The following is a 13,109-nucleotide window of genomic DNA, read 5'->3' as shown; positions in this document are numbered from 1 at the left end:
TGGGAAAGGAGCCTCCCTATCACAGGACAGGGTTTCAGATCGGACTTGCAGAAGTGGACACAACCCCAAACACTGGAAAGTGGAATCTGCTTAACTGCAACTGTTTCATCTGAATGGCTTAGGCTGAAGATAAGTAAAGCTGGTAATATGCTAAATCCTACCCTGAAACCTTACCATTTCCTTTGAGCAGGCATTACACACCTCTTTGCTCAGCATCCAGCTTACTTGAGCAGCTATGCAGAAGTCCCTGAAGTTCGGTCCTTGCTACCAAGCAGTGGGACCAAACAGGGAATTGTTATTAGAGTGACCAGGTTGTGCAGAGAAGCCAAAGGGAAGGTGGCTTTCTCCTTTCAGCTAGCTCTAGTCTGGTTCCATGAGCTGAACAGCCATGAGTGGATAAAGGACATTTTCAAATACAGCATCATCCAAAAGCAAATGCTTTCCAAGATGGTCTGAGATTTAACCCAAAGCAGAGCCGATCAGGAAATGTGCACATTTCTCATTGAAACAAAAAGTGCTGAAGCAGCATTGTACTACACTTTTTCTCACCACAGAGACTGTACTAGGCACCTAAATATTTTGCACAGGAACGGGTGTCTGTAAGTCACCAGCAATGTCACTGATGCTTCCTCTATGCCCAAGCAGAACATACCACAGCTGAAATCGGAATGCACCTTGGTCCTACAGAAGTCAGCCTAAGTCCTTTGGGAGCAGAATTCTACCTTCAAAGTCTTCCATTTCTGTATATATATATGTTTGTTTGTTTGTCTATGAAGTAGTTGGCAAACAGTTTCCTAAATAAACCTCTTAAGAAACCTTGTGATTTTACCTCTCCGCAGGCTCACTGCAGTGCCTGATGCTCTCCCCGCTCTTGATCACGGGACAGACGCCCCTGACCGGCGTGGTGGGGTGGGGGCACCCCTGTCTCCCCTGCACCGGCGGTACTGCCCTCTGACTAGAAGAAATTTTCCTGTCAAAACTATCAGAGCCGAGAGAACGGCGGGGGACGCCGTGTCCCTCGGGGCTGCTCACGCCGCGGATGCTGGGCCCGGGGTGGCGGCGGGATGCCTGGCAGGTGCGGCAGCGCGGGTGGCAGCGCCGGGCCGGGCTCTGCAGCGGGGGCGCGGTGCCCTTGGGGCCGGCCCGGGCGGGCAGCGCTGTGCCCGGGCCCCGCGGCACCGCCTCGCTGAGGGGAGCCCCCGAGGGCGGCACTGCGGGATCCCCGAGCGCCGCGGCCGGCGGGGAGCTGGGGCGGCAGGGCCGGCCGGCCGCGCCATGGAGGCGCCGCTGCCATCCCTTCCCTTCCCTTCCTCCCTTCCTTTCCTCCCTTCCCTTCCCCCGCGCCTGCCTTCCTCCGCCGCGGCGCCTCCTCCCCGCGCCGCTCCCGCCCGCCTCGCCTCGCCCTTTCCTCACCGGCCGAGGAGTGGATCTTGGAGGATTTCCGCCGCAGGGACATCTTCAGCGCGGTGTCCAGGCCGGCCCTGTTCGGCATGGTGCGGCCGGCCGGGGCGCGCTGGCCATGGGCCCCCCCGCACGCAGACGCCGCGCTGCGGCCGCCGGCACCGCCGCGCCCGGGCTGCGGGGGCGGGCGAGGCGCTCAGCCCTGGCCGAGCCCGGAGATGCCCTCCCGGGGAGCCGCTCACGGCTCCGTGAGCCCGCTGTGAGGCACCGCGTGAGGTGCCGTGAAGTCAGGGCCTGGGTTTGGTGGGGGGTTTTGAGGTCTCTGTCTGCAACTAGTATTTTACTAGACATTTTAGGCGCGTAAAGCATCCCACGAAAGCCCCCGCTGGGATCAGGATCGCTAACCGGGCTTCTTTGTTCCGGTTACAAGGGCATCTTTCATCACTGTGGCATGTTGCCAGCCTCATCACAAAAGATGCAGCTCTTTCTCAAAATGTCCGGTAAATCGAGGATAAAAAAAGAAACAGAGGAAAGATTCATCAATGTAGCACTTACAGCACATCACCTTTCTGTGCAAAACATTTGCAACCATGAGAACTTACCTATTAAGGGCAGGCAAAGAAGGAGCGTAACTTAATAGGAAAAAAAAAAAATTAGGTAAGGCAGCATCTCTGAATCTTTACAGATCCTGGTCTTAACCAGGCATAGCTAGCAGCAGTTGCCACATCTTAGTGGGTTGTCTTCTCTACCAGATGAGCTTTGAAGTAGAATGGTTTAAAAGAGGCAGAATCACCATAGGACAAGGATATATTGAGTTTTGGGAAGGTCTACTGCGTAAGAAATGTGAAGGTCTTCTTGAAGGTCTGTGACAAGTGGCCCTAAGTCTGTATGTAAACCACTTGACCCTACAGAGTTAGCTACCACTCATGATGGGTAACTTGGGTGTTACTTCAAAGATCATAAATAATACTAAACCTCTGAATCTTGCTGTACTTTGGTGTCCTCACATATAGTATAGAAAGTGATACTTTCTAGCTACAACTTCACAAAATGTTAGAAATAGAAATATTGTCGACAAACCACTTTGCACTTCCTAAACTCAAAGTAATCCAGAACTGTGGCATTTGACAGTGACTGCACTGAATGCATCATAGCCCACTGGAAATGTGTGCTATGCAACAGGACTGCTGCTGACAGATATTTCTTGCCTGTGAAAAGATTTTACTCATGGATTTTGTCACTCTGGGAGAAGTGGCCCAAGAGCTTTTGTGAATTAAATCTTCCAGTAAAGACAATACCCAGTGCTGGCATTCCTGCATGGCTTTCCCATTTTAAGACCATGATATGGAGCTGGTTATCTTCATAACATCATTTTCTCCCTCAGCTTGTTCTTTCTCTTCTCCACAAATTATTTTCTATTATGGTCAGTATCTTTGTACCAGAAAAAATTGCCTGGGGAACAAGGAATCACTTCACATATATTGTTAGTTATTAGACAAGTTAAAGTGAAGTTCTCTTTGGGTTCAAGCTGTCAGCTCAAAGTCAAAGAAATTGCTCCCAAAAAAAAGACTAAAAAATGAATGGCAACTCCTGGATTCATGTTTACTTTTTCATCAGAAATTAGCCCTCAGGTGATCAGTGTTTACAGTACACTTAAAGTATTGTGGACTGCCTACCTGTGAGCCCATGTAGCAGCTGAGCACATTTGTTCCTTCACATGCACTGCACTTGCTTCCACCTCTGCACAATCAATGTTTTTGAAGACTGCTCCAGCTTGAAAACCATCTGCCTTGCAGCTGCAAGGGCTACTCACTCACCTAAACTTGACTGCTTCAGTGCCTCAAGGAGATTTAATTGCCCACCTTGACATGGGCAGTATCTCCATTGAAAGTGCTTCCTGAGCATTTAATGACCAGGCATTTTAATAAAGCTTACTGTCATGGAAGAAACAAAACACATTTTTGCCTCTGCTCAGAGTAAGGACCTCAAAGGAAACCTGCCTGCAAAATCTGTCTCAAATCACAAGTAGATATAATCATACTGCAGTTTAGTGGGACACTGAGGTGAGAAAGTGGACTGCAAAATTGTCCAAGGAAACCAAGTGTGCAGGATAGTCTCGATAACTGAGAAAGAACCCGAGTCCTGCTCAGCAGGCTTAAGAGTAGGGCCTGCAGGAAAACTTAAGTGTGCAGTTGTGTTTCTGAAAGCTTGTGTTCATTAGTAACCAGCTGACAAGCTGTGGGTTAGCCCTGAGCTTTAAGGAAAGAAACAGCTCATTCTGCTGTGCAGGACTCACCTTTGTAATTTTGTTATGCAATGCCTGTCTTTGTCATCATGCTGATGTGCACTAAATTGTGTATTATCGGACCATGAGTCATGGCAGTATTATTCCCTGGGGTCTGTCATAATGGCTCCATGGTTTGAATGATGTACCAAAAAAAAATTGAGTTGGTATTTTTCAAATTACAATGTGCTCACTTTTCTAGTATTTATAGCAATGTACTTTCAAATAGCTCAGTATGCATAATAATTATTTCAATGTAATAAATAAAGCAAAGGCAGGAAGAATGGTCCTGTAGTTAATGTGCCAGACTGGGAGACAGGATATCTTTATTCTATTTTTGACTGTGCCAGATGCTGTCTGGGACCTTAGAGAGATTTTTAAGCCCAAATTTCCAAAAATGCAAAAAGATGCATCCTCTGCTCCAATTACTAATATTATACACAGAGACTGGTTCTGTAAAAAAAAAAAAATGGAAAGAAACACACATTACTCAGAATTTATTAGCGTAGTGAAAACATAACAGTCTAATCAAAGGTGAGAGTTAATTATTATCAAAATGAAAGAAAAAACGAAAAATCGAAAGAATGCTACTACTACTTCTGAAAGAAAAAGAACAGAAATAAGAAACTATTTCAACTTTTTGTAGTCACACTCTCCCCGTCTGTGGTTTTTTTTGGTGTGATGCTTACCCTTCCACTTCCCTCTGAGACCAATGGTCAGCAGTGTTGGCCTTTGTAAAGCAGTGGGTGTCGGGGCTGCAGCTGGTCATTGGTGTCTTCCCAACAATTCATTGCTGAGAAAAGCAAAGAACTGCTATAAGGCTATTTTGGTATGGTTTTTAAAATGCCTTCACACCTTGCTCTTTATACATTTGACTACTGCTCCACTTTACATCCAATTGTACTGTATGGGATGCCATTTATGTAGGGTACATACTTGTTCTTTGTGTAATCCCTCAGCTATCTTTGTCCACTTCCCAGATCTGCACTGCTTTAGCTGACGGTGACGAGCTCTTTGTAGCCCCAAGTTCTCCAGTGCCAAGGCTGTGCTCCTTTTTTCATCATCCTATGCCTCTTCTACAGTGTCCTGTGAGTCCACTCTCAGGGGACTCTGCTGTCATACCAGGCCTGTATTCCTCTACATGCTAATATGTTATGCATTGTTATCTTAGATACAAATGATGTTATACATCATTATATTAGTTATAAATGATGTTATACATCAATATGTTAGTTATAAACATCTCATTCTCCACAGTAGAACTTTTGTCACTCTCCATATAAAAGCCACAATGGCGCCATACAAAGTTAAACAAAAGTAAAACAATTAGAAATAGCTACCTTCCCATTATAGATATTGCTATTGCAACTAAGTAAAAGAAAGCCAAAAACAGGTCAATAAAAGGTCAGACAAAATGCGGTTCAGTCCTGAGGTCTTGCAAAGTCAGGACAAAGCCTGTGGCCTCCTGCCAGTAGTGGTGATATTAGGCTACAGGATGAGAGTAATTGCATGCCAGTTCTGCTTGTCTAACTCTGCTTGTCTTAAAAAAAAAAACACAACAAAACAACAAAACAAACAAACCAACAAGATGAAAAACAACATAATAGACTCTCTTGGTCTTAAACCAAATCTTTATGCCATGGTGCTTTGCCCTTGATTACATGCACAGGATCATAATGAACATGATGCAGATAATATGCTGAGTTACAGGGAAGGTATCTGTCACTCATCATGACATTTTTTAAAAGGTTAAAAAAAAAAAAGGTAAAAGATCCAGGACTTACTGTTTCTAGACTGATAGAGAAGGTGTGCTTGTCATCACTCAGCTTGAGAAAATAAATGAAATAACTTAAGGATCTTCTTTTCAGAGGCGCTGTTATCTATAGACAGATACAGGATGTGACCTTAAATATGTGAACATGTGTCAGTGCATGCATGGCCCACCCGTAATCTCTTAAAGGAGCTAGAGTCTCCTACACTTCATAGAGCAGAAGGGGCTCAACAGTAACACTCTTCTACAGCTAACCATAACACACGAATTTAACTTGAAGGTGGAAAAAAAAATACTATGAATTGCACATTCAGTGGGAGGCATGGGAGAGGGGTGGAGGGGTAGAGAAAGGGTAAACTATTACCTGTAAGGGAAATGGGGGAAAAAAGATTAAAAAAAATTGGAAATGTAGCCATGTTCACTATTTACGTTCCATTCAGGTTTTTCAGATTTTTGAATAATGACATATGTAAATAAAATTACAGTGAAAGACATATGGTAGAGTAGACCATAGTTTTGATCTTAGCTTATATGGAGCCAAGTTAGTAGTTAGATAGTAATTAAGAAAAATGTATTCTTAAGCAAAGAAGAATAGTACTGAAGAAATTTAAATTTTAATGAAAAAAATAATAGAATCTAAAACCAGCTTGGGTTGGACTGGGCCTTAGAGATCATCTCATTCAAACCCCCTGCCATGGGCAGAGACACCTTCCACAGACCAGGCTGCCCAAACCCCATCCAACCTGACCTTGAACACTTCCAGGGATGGGGCATTCAAAGCTTCTCTGGCCAACCTGTTCCAGTGCCTCACCAGAATCACGGTAAATAATTTCTTCCTTATATCTAATCTAAACCTACCCTCTGTCAGTTTAACATCATTCCCCCTTGCCCTGCCACTCCATGCCCTTGAAACAAGTCCCTCCCCAGCTCTCTCCTCAGCCCCCTCTTCAGGTACTGAAAGGTGCTTTAAGGGCTCCCTGGAGCCTTCTCTTCTCCAGGCTGAACAGCCCTCTCAGCCTGTCTTCATAGGAAATGTTTAAGATGAGATTGATTTCCAGGATGCAAATAGTTCTCAAAATGCATGAGGTGCATTTTCATTATTTTGATTCACTTCCCTGTCCCACAGCTAGGTTTCTGGCTAATGTGAGTCCAATATTCTCTGGCTTTATAATCAATTAGATTGGTGCAAAGGGAATCCAAGGCAGGTGTAAAATACTGCCACACTGATTTGGTGGCAGTCACTTTGTACAGCTGTAAACAAATGCAGAAAAAGAAATGTTAGTCCCAAAGAGATGTTCTCAGAAAGTCTGAAAAGAAACCTGAGAGAATGGACAGACTTGAGAGAATGTTAAGGTAAAGCATATTCTGGAGCTTGTGTGTAAATATTCTGAAATATATTTTGAACCATCTGCTATGGCCAAGGCACCGTATGGTTAGAAATAATGGAATTCAGTATAGAGTTTATCTGTGACATGGACATTGCTTTAAATACTTTGGTACGGGAAAAAAACAGTGTTGTGTACAACATATAGTAAGTATAAATAAATAAATAATAATTTAAAAAAATTAAACTCACTGAAATACCATTTATTATAACAGAGATGGAGAGGGACTTTTTACAAGAGCATGTAGAGACAGGGGCAATGGCACTGAAACAGGTTTCCTAGAGAAGTTGTGGATGCCCCATTCCTGGAGGTGTTCAGGGCCAGGAGCAACCTGGTCAAGTGGAAGGCATCCCTGCCCATGGCAAGGGATTTGGGTCCTTCCAACCCAAAGCATTCTATGATTCTGTGATTCTGATATTGCATACCCTGGAGACCAGCACTCACAGCTCTGCTTGTTTGCAGTGTTTTGGCAGACTAGGATAAAAGGGACCTGGTCTCTGCCCTGCTGCTGTTCAGGAAACAGGTCCAGCTCGTGCCCTGCTACCTGACGTTTCTTCCTCTGCTGGGAGCCGTTCCTGCAGGCTGGAAATCTGCTTCTTGGACACGTGTCTCCAGGGAGCTTACAGAGAGGCAGTGTCATCATCCCTATTTCCCCAGGGCGGAGGAGGCAGAGGGAGCTGCGGTGGCTTCCCTCGGGCCGTCTGGAGAAACAGTGCTCCGACGGGGTGTCTTGAGCGCAGGCTGGCGGTGTCTCTGCCCTGGGGAGAGCCGCGTTCCCCAAACTGGATCCCCAAGCGGGAGCCGCTCCAGCACCTCGGAGAGCTCCAGGGACCCGGCCGCGCCCGCAGGCACCGCCTCCTCCGTCCCGGCGGTGCCGCCAGTCGAGCATCAGTCACTGTTTTGGCTTTCCTCGGCGTTGTTTCAAACAGAGCTAATTCGTTTTGTTTCGAAGCTAGCATTGGTTTAAGGTCGCGTTAGTATCTCCACACCCGGAGAAACAAAGACCACGGGTGCACGTCCAAGGAGCTTCTGCCCTGCCCTCCCTTCCAGGGCAGCGCCGGCGCAGCGGAGCGCAAAGGGAAACGGGTTTTCCTTGGTCCTGGGCTTTTTCCTCCCTCTTCGGGGAAGCTGGAGCCCGGCTGAGCGTCTCCCCTCGCCTCCCAGGTTCACGGTGTGCAGAGTCCCAGAGAAGCTGACTTTAGTCGTACCCCCCTCCCTGCTCAGGCTGCTCTATCATATGAGAAATGCTCATGAGGTCTCAGCCTGGACAAGCTGCACCTGGACTAAGCCCCTCTCCAGCTTATCAGAAATACTGTCTGTTCCCAGCAAAGAGTGTTGTCTAATTACCATTTGTTTTTAACAAGCAGCCTTGGAAACTTATTTTTTCTTGCCTGAATAACAACCCAAGTGGAATCCTATTTCTGTTAATAAATTTTCTTTGAAAGTTACTGACTTGAATTGCAGCCTGTATGAAAAATAATTATGTCTAAACCCCATTGTCTTATAACCCGTGGACAGTGGTCCAAAGGGGGATCCTTTTGAGCTCTCAGTTCCCAAAAGATAAGGCATGATGTGTATATCTCAAATACTGATGACCAGACAGCTGTGGAGCCAGCCAAGGACTGTTTGTAATAACAGACAAGAATTGTTGGTAATAATCAAGGACAACTGGTACTAGCATGCTGTGAGAAAAAAACACATTTTGGCTGGAGAAGTGGGGGGCAGGTGGAGACAGGGCAGCACTTTTCCATGAGAAAGAACCACAGCATAGTACAGCAGAGTGCAGGACTGATTGGCAGGAAGTAGACATGGTCTGTAATGTGGGATTGGCAGCTGGCTTTCCTCAGCATTATTTCAAATCAACCATCAAAGATTCCTGAAGCCCTCTGAGCCATTTCCAGAAAGGCCTAAAAGAACAGGTTGCATGATAATTAATTAACATGGAAAGTGAGAAAAGTGTCTTTGGGGTGGAGAAACTTGTCAATAATCCCAAACCCAGGTGGTGCCCCCAGAGCTTGGACATCTCATCAGATGGACTGGCTCAACTGGATCACTGCATATCAGCTGGATTGATGCTGAAAAAAGGATAGGCCTCTTATCAGCTGGATCGACACTGGAACAAGGGCTGATGATGCCTTTTATTCTCTTTTCCTCTTTCTTTACCTTTCTTTTTCTCTTTTCCTTTTAAAAATTAATATTTCTCTTTTTAATTAACCTCTTTAATTTCCCTTTTCCCTCCCACCCTATCTCTTTATCCAAAACCTGCTACCATATGCCTAATTTTTCTTTTCCCTTCACCCTACCCCTTTACCCAAAACCCAATGCCATGTGCCTGTATGGCAGGTCTGGGGCTAACATACCAATTTCCACATCGAGTGTGTAATTTGGTAGTAAGACTCTCTGATTGTTTGTGGACTCTCGGACTTTTGTCGCTCCTTTTGACCGATGAGCGTTTTCGAAGCTGAAGTGCTCGCTTCCCCTTGAGGGAGGGTTGTCACACGGTGCCCTATTGCCTGTCCCCATCCCCTTCAGAGGCAGACCTGTGCTCCCAGACTCACCGCCAAGCCACCACTTGCTCCTTGTTGTCTGGCGCCCTCTCCTGCTGTGAGACATTTCCTCTTGGAAACCGAAGGATTCATCCGAATTCAGCTGGTCCAGGCAGCACATGGGAATGCTGCTGGGGGACCTGTGCCCTGGGGCACTGCACAGGCTCTTGCTCTCAGTGTGCTCCTGTCTAAAATAGTCCGGGTTTATTCAAGTTGTTCTGCCTTCCCCAATTCTAGCACCATCATAGTGAGAAGGAATCTCGTCATGGTATTTGCTGAGGTTTTGGATGCCTCAAATTGTATCACTCACATCTCACAGCCTAGATCATACAGAAAGGAGCTATACCTTGATTCACATCAGAGCACAGTGGATGCATGAGTGACTGAAATCAGCTGGGAGGTAAGAATCATAGTTTGAGATTCATGTAACAAGAAAAAAAATTAGTGTTAGACTTGGAGATACCTTAAAATGAAGGGGGGAGAGGGCTAAATTTTAGAGATCCTTTGCTGAAATAATATGATTCTTTACTCTCACTATATATATTCAAGTAAACTGCTACACATTATGCAGGTTAACTGCAGTGTATGCTCATACACATACTAGCAATTCCTACTCTTTCAGTGTTTATATATATTCTGATAACACTGAACAAACAGAATAAACTGTACGCAGAATGTGTTTAAGAATACAGCAAAAGAAATTGTACCAGCAGCCAAACTGCTCTATTCATGCATTACTCAGTCAGAAAAGGGCAAGACCTCTGTATTAAAATAGCAACATGATATGCTTTCCTGGGCACGCAAGCCTGAAGGTAAAGAGTGAGCCATTATTAATGGAGTTCAAATGTGTGTGAACTGCAAAAATAGCTCACAAGCTCTGTAAGGTACATCAGATGCTCAGCACTGTAGAAACAGTGCTGTGCAAGGAAATACATCACAATGGAACTGGCCAAGTTGAAGTCTTATTACTGATGAGATGGAAAGGTTCAACACACAATTCAAGTGCTTTTCTTGGAAGTACAAGCAGTATCATTTATCTGTCCTACTTTAATCGGGACAAGAACCCAAATTGTGGGTTATAAATGCCTGAAGTTCGGTCTTCAAAAGGACTGCTTTATAATAATGGGACAAAGTGATCCCACATATCCCATTTTAGCTGTTCAACCTGTAAAAGAAAATCAAAGATGTATTTGTTTTGTTTTAGTGTGTATACGTTTTGTTCTTGCACTTCAGGCAATTTACATTACACTAAAGATAAATTTAGTGCTGGGATAAACACCTTCTGGAATAAGTGTGAATGCCAAGGAGCAATGTGCACTGAGTATCTGGTGAACCTGCTCCAGGTCTCTTTCAGACTAGTCAAAGTTTAGGGTAAGCCCAGGGGAAAAAAAAAGAAATGGAAGAAATTTTGCTGTGAGGCATCTTGTGTGTCCAAAAGGTGGGCTAACCCCATTCCCACTGTAAACATGAGCAGGCTGAGGAAAGTCTGCAGTGTGCAGGGCAGTGCTCACCTGTTGTTGATGCTTTCTGCGAGCAGGCTGAAACCAGATTAACTGCACAGGATCTCAGGAGAGCTAATTATATTTTTAATTTTAAACACTCATCTCTGAGTGCTGCACCGGCAGCATGGCCATGTCTTTTGTTCTGAATGCTGCTCTGACCACAGCTGGGTATGCACAGCTCCAGTTATAACCATGGTATATGACTAGATAACAATAATCCTGAGCTGACATTTGACTCCTCTCTCCCTTGAAATCCTCCAGACTACACTGGTATATGCTCAGTGCATTCAAAAGGAGAGTTGGGTCTCAAAGCCTCCTCAGGAACTGGTAAATCCTACAACCTACAACCAAATTAATGTCAGTGTCTCTTTTCTGGGGTGGATATTGAAAGAAAGGAAACTGGCAAGAATATGTACTATTTTTTGCAAAACAATAATCCAGAGATCTTCTGGACTGTTTGTCTGAACAAGATCACAACTGCCTCTTTTTCTGAACAGGTGGTCTGTGGCAGACAGCTACAACAGTGACCATGCTGGTCTGCCTGCTACTTTGTGACCTGGCTCTCAGCTGGCTCCTCATCCATCCTGAGACAGAGCTCATGCATTCCTGCTGCTCTCACCGAAAAGGGCAGCTCCTCCCCATCGTTGTCCTTTCTAAAGAGCCTGTATCCATCCGTTGCAGCGCTCCAGCTGTGCGAGCTACCCCACTGGGTCTCTGTGATCCTGATGAGATCACAACCTTTGAACTGCAAACAGACATGATTCCTCCTGCTTCTTCCCCACATCTTCAGATTGGCACTGGAGACGCTGCTTTCTTAAAGAAAAGTATCTGCCCCACCATACTGGCCTGTAGGGCCTGTTTTATTTGTGTGAACAGACCTGGGGTGAGTCCACTGCACCTGTCTTCCATTAAGAAGTTTCTCCTGCCCACGTCACCTTGCACACCGATTACCAACATGGCCCACCATATCCTCACATGGTTGTGGGATGTCCTGCCCTGTCCCACATCATTCCTAGTTGGCCTCCTGGTCAGGTTGGCTCTGATTAGTCACTTGGTAGTTACCAGATAACCCGCTGCAGTTACTTCAGCAGAAGCATGTGCACGGGGAAGTGACATCTGATTTTAAAAGTGGAATAGTTATTTCCCACCAAGGTAAAAGAATGAAGTGGCAGGACATAACCTGACATCATTTACTGTTTCCTTTTATATTTCCAAATTTGCACAAGTTGCTAATTGTTGTGTGTTACTTGGCAACACAGGAATCCACTTCTATGTGATACATTATTAAATAAGATACTATTAGAGAGACATACAGGGCTATAATATCAGCTAGAAAGTCACCAATAGCATCACACATATAAGTAGAAAAACCTATTAATTCAACCTGATATTTCTCTGTATGCCTTCAGGAGTCATGCTTAAGGCAGCTCTCTAGGTCATTTTCCACATTAAGGCCTTCTACAGACTCTGGATTAGTGCTAGCAGTTGAACTCCATTTAATATTTCATTTTAAATTTATTTGTAAAAATTCTGCCCACATTTTCTTATTTCCATATAAATAAATTACATTTTTTAATGTCACCAAGGGATGAGGTAAATTGTTTGGAGGGTGGGGGTGGTAGAGAACTGCAGTTTTATCGCAGAAACGGAGGTAACAGAAGCCAATACAAAACTGAATCACTATGATTTAATTGGTCCCATTAACACAGTATCCTGGGAAAGCTGAGTAACAAATTACATGCTTTTCCAATGGAGGAGAAATAGGTGACAACTCTCACATGACAGGGCAGGAATAGAGTAGTGGAGGCTCAATGTTTCTTTTCCCACAGCCTATAATTTCTACAGAAAACTCTCACTCTACTTTGGGATATTCCCCTTAGCAGCTCAGTTAAACATACTCTGTCACAGATGATCTCATCTTGAGCCATGTAATCAACTGTGCTCTCACACACAGCAAACTTCCTACTTGAATGAAAGAAGGCACGAGGAATCTCCCTTCATCTCTACTGCATTAGTATAGCAATTGTAAGGATTAGAGTTAAATTTGACCTTGAAGGACCTGAGCAGCAAGGCAATAATGAGTCAAAAGCAGGTTTCTATGTATGTGACTTTTCAATCAGGCAGATACCAAATATAAAAGGAAGTCATAAAGAAACAAGGAAGCAGCAGAAGATGTATATATTTATATACTGTCAGCCTCAGGAGCTAACAGAAGTTAAA

The 13,109-nt window shown here is 44.7% G+C and overlaps 1 protein-coding gene across 1 annotated transcript in view; it reads right to left on the bottom strand.

The window, feature by feature from the left end:
* Positions 1–1,526, bottom strand: part of ATP8A2 (ATPase phospholipid transporting 8A2) — a 311,266-nt gene extending 309,740 nt beyond the window's left edge. Inside the window, exon 1 of the mRNA XM_015640721.1 lies at positions 1,414–1,526. Coding sequence (XP_015496207.1) covers positions 1,414–1,492 — 79 coding nt within the window. The 5' untranslated portion in view covers positions 1,493–1,526. The remainder of the gene's footprint in view (positions 1–1,413) is intronic.
* Positions 1,527–13,109: the final 11,583 nt, after the last annotated feature.

This window comes from Parus major, chromosome 1 (genome assembly GCF_001522545.3).
Source record: "Parus major isolate Abel chromosome 1, Parus_major1.1, whole genome shotgun sequence".
In the NCBI taxonomy this organism is placed as follows: domain Eukaryota; kingdom Metazoa; phylum Chordata; class Aves; order Passeriformes; family Paridae; genus Parus; species Parus major.
The sequence above is the reverse complement of the archived record's forward strand: the minus strand, read 5'-3'. Positions and strand labels throughout refer to the sequence as shown.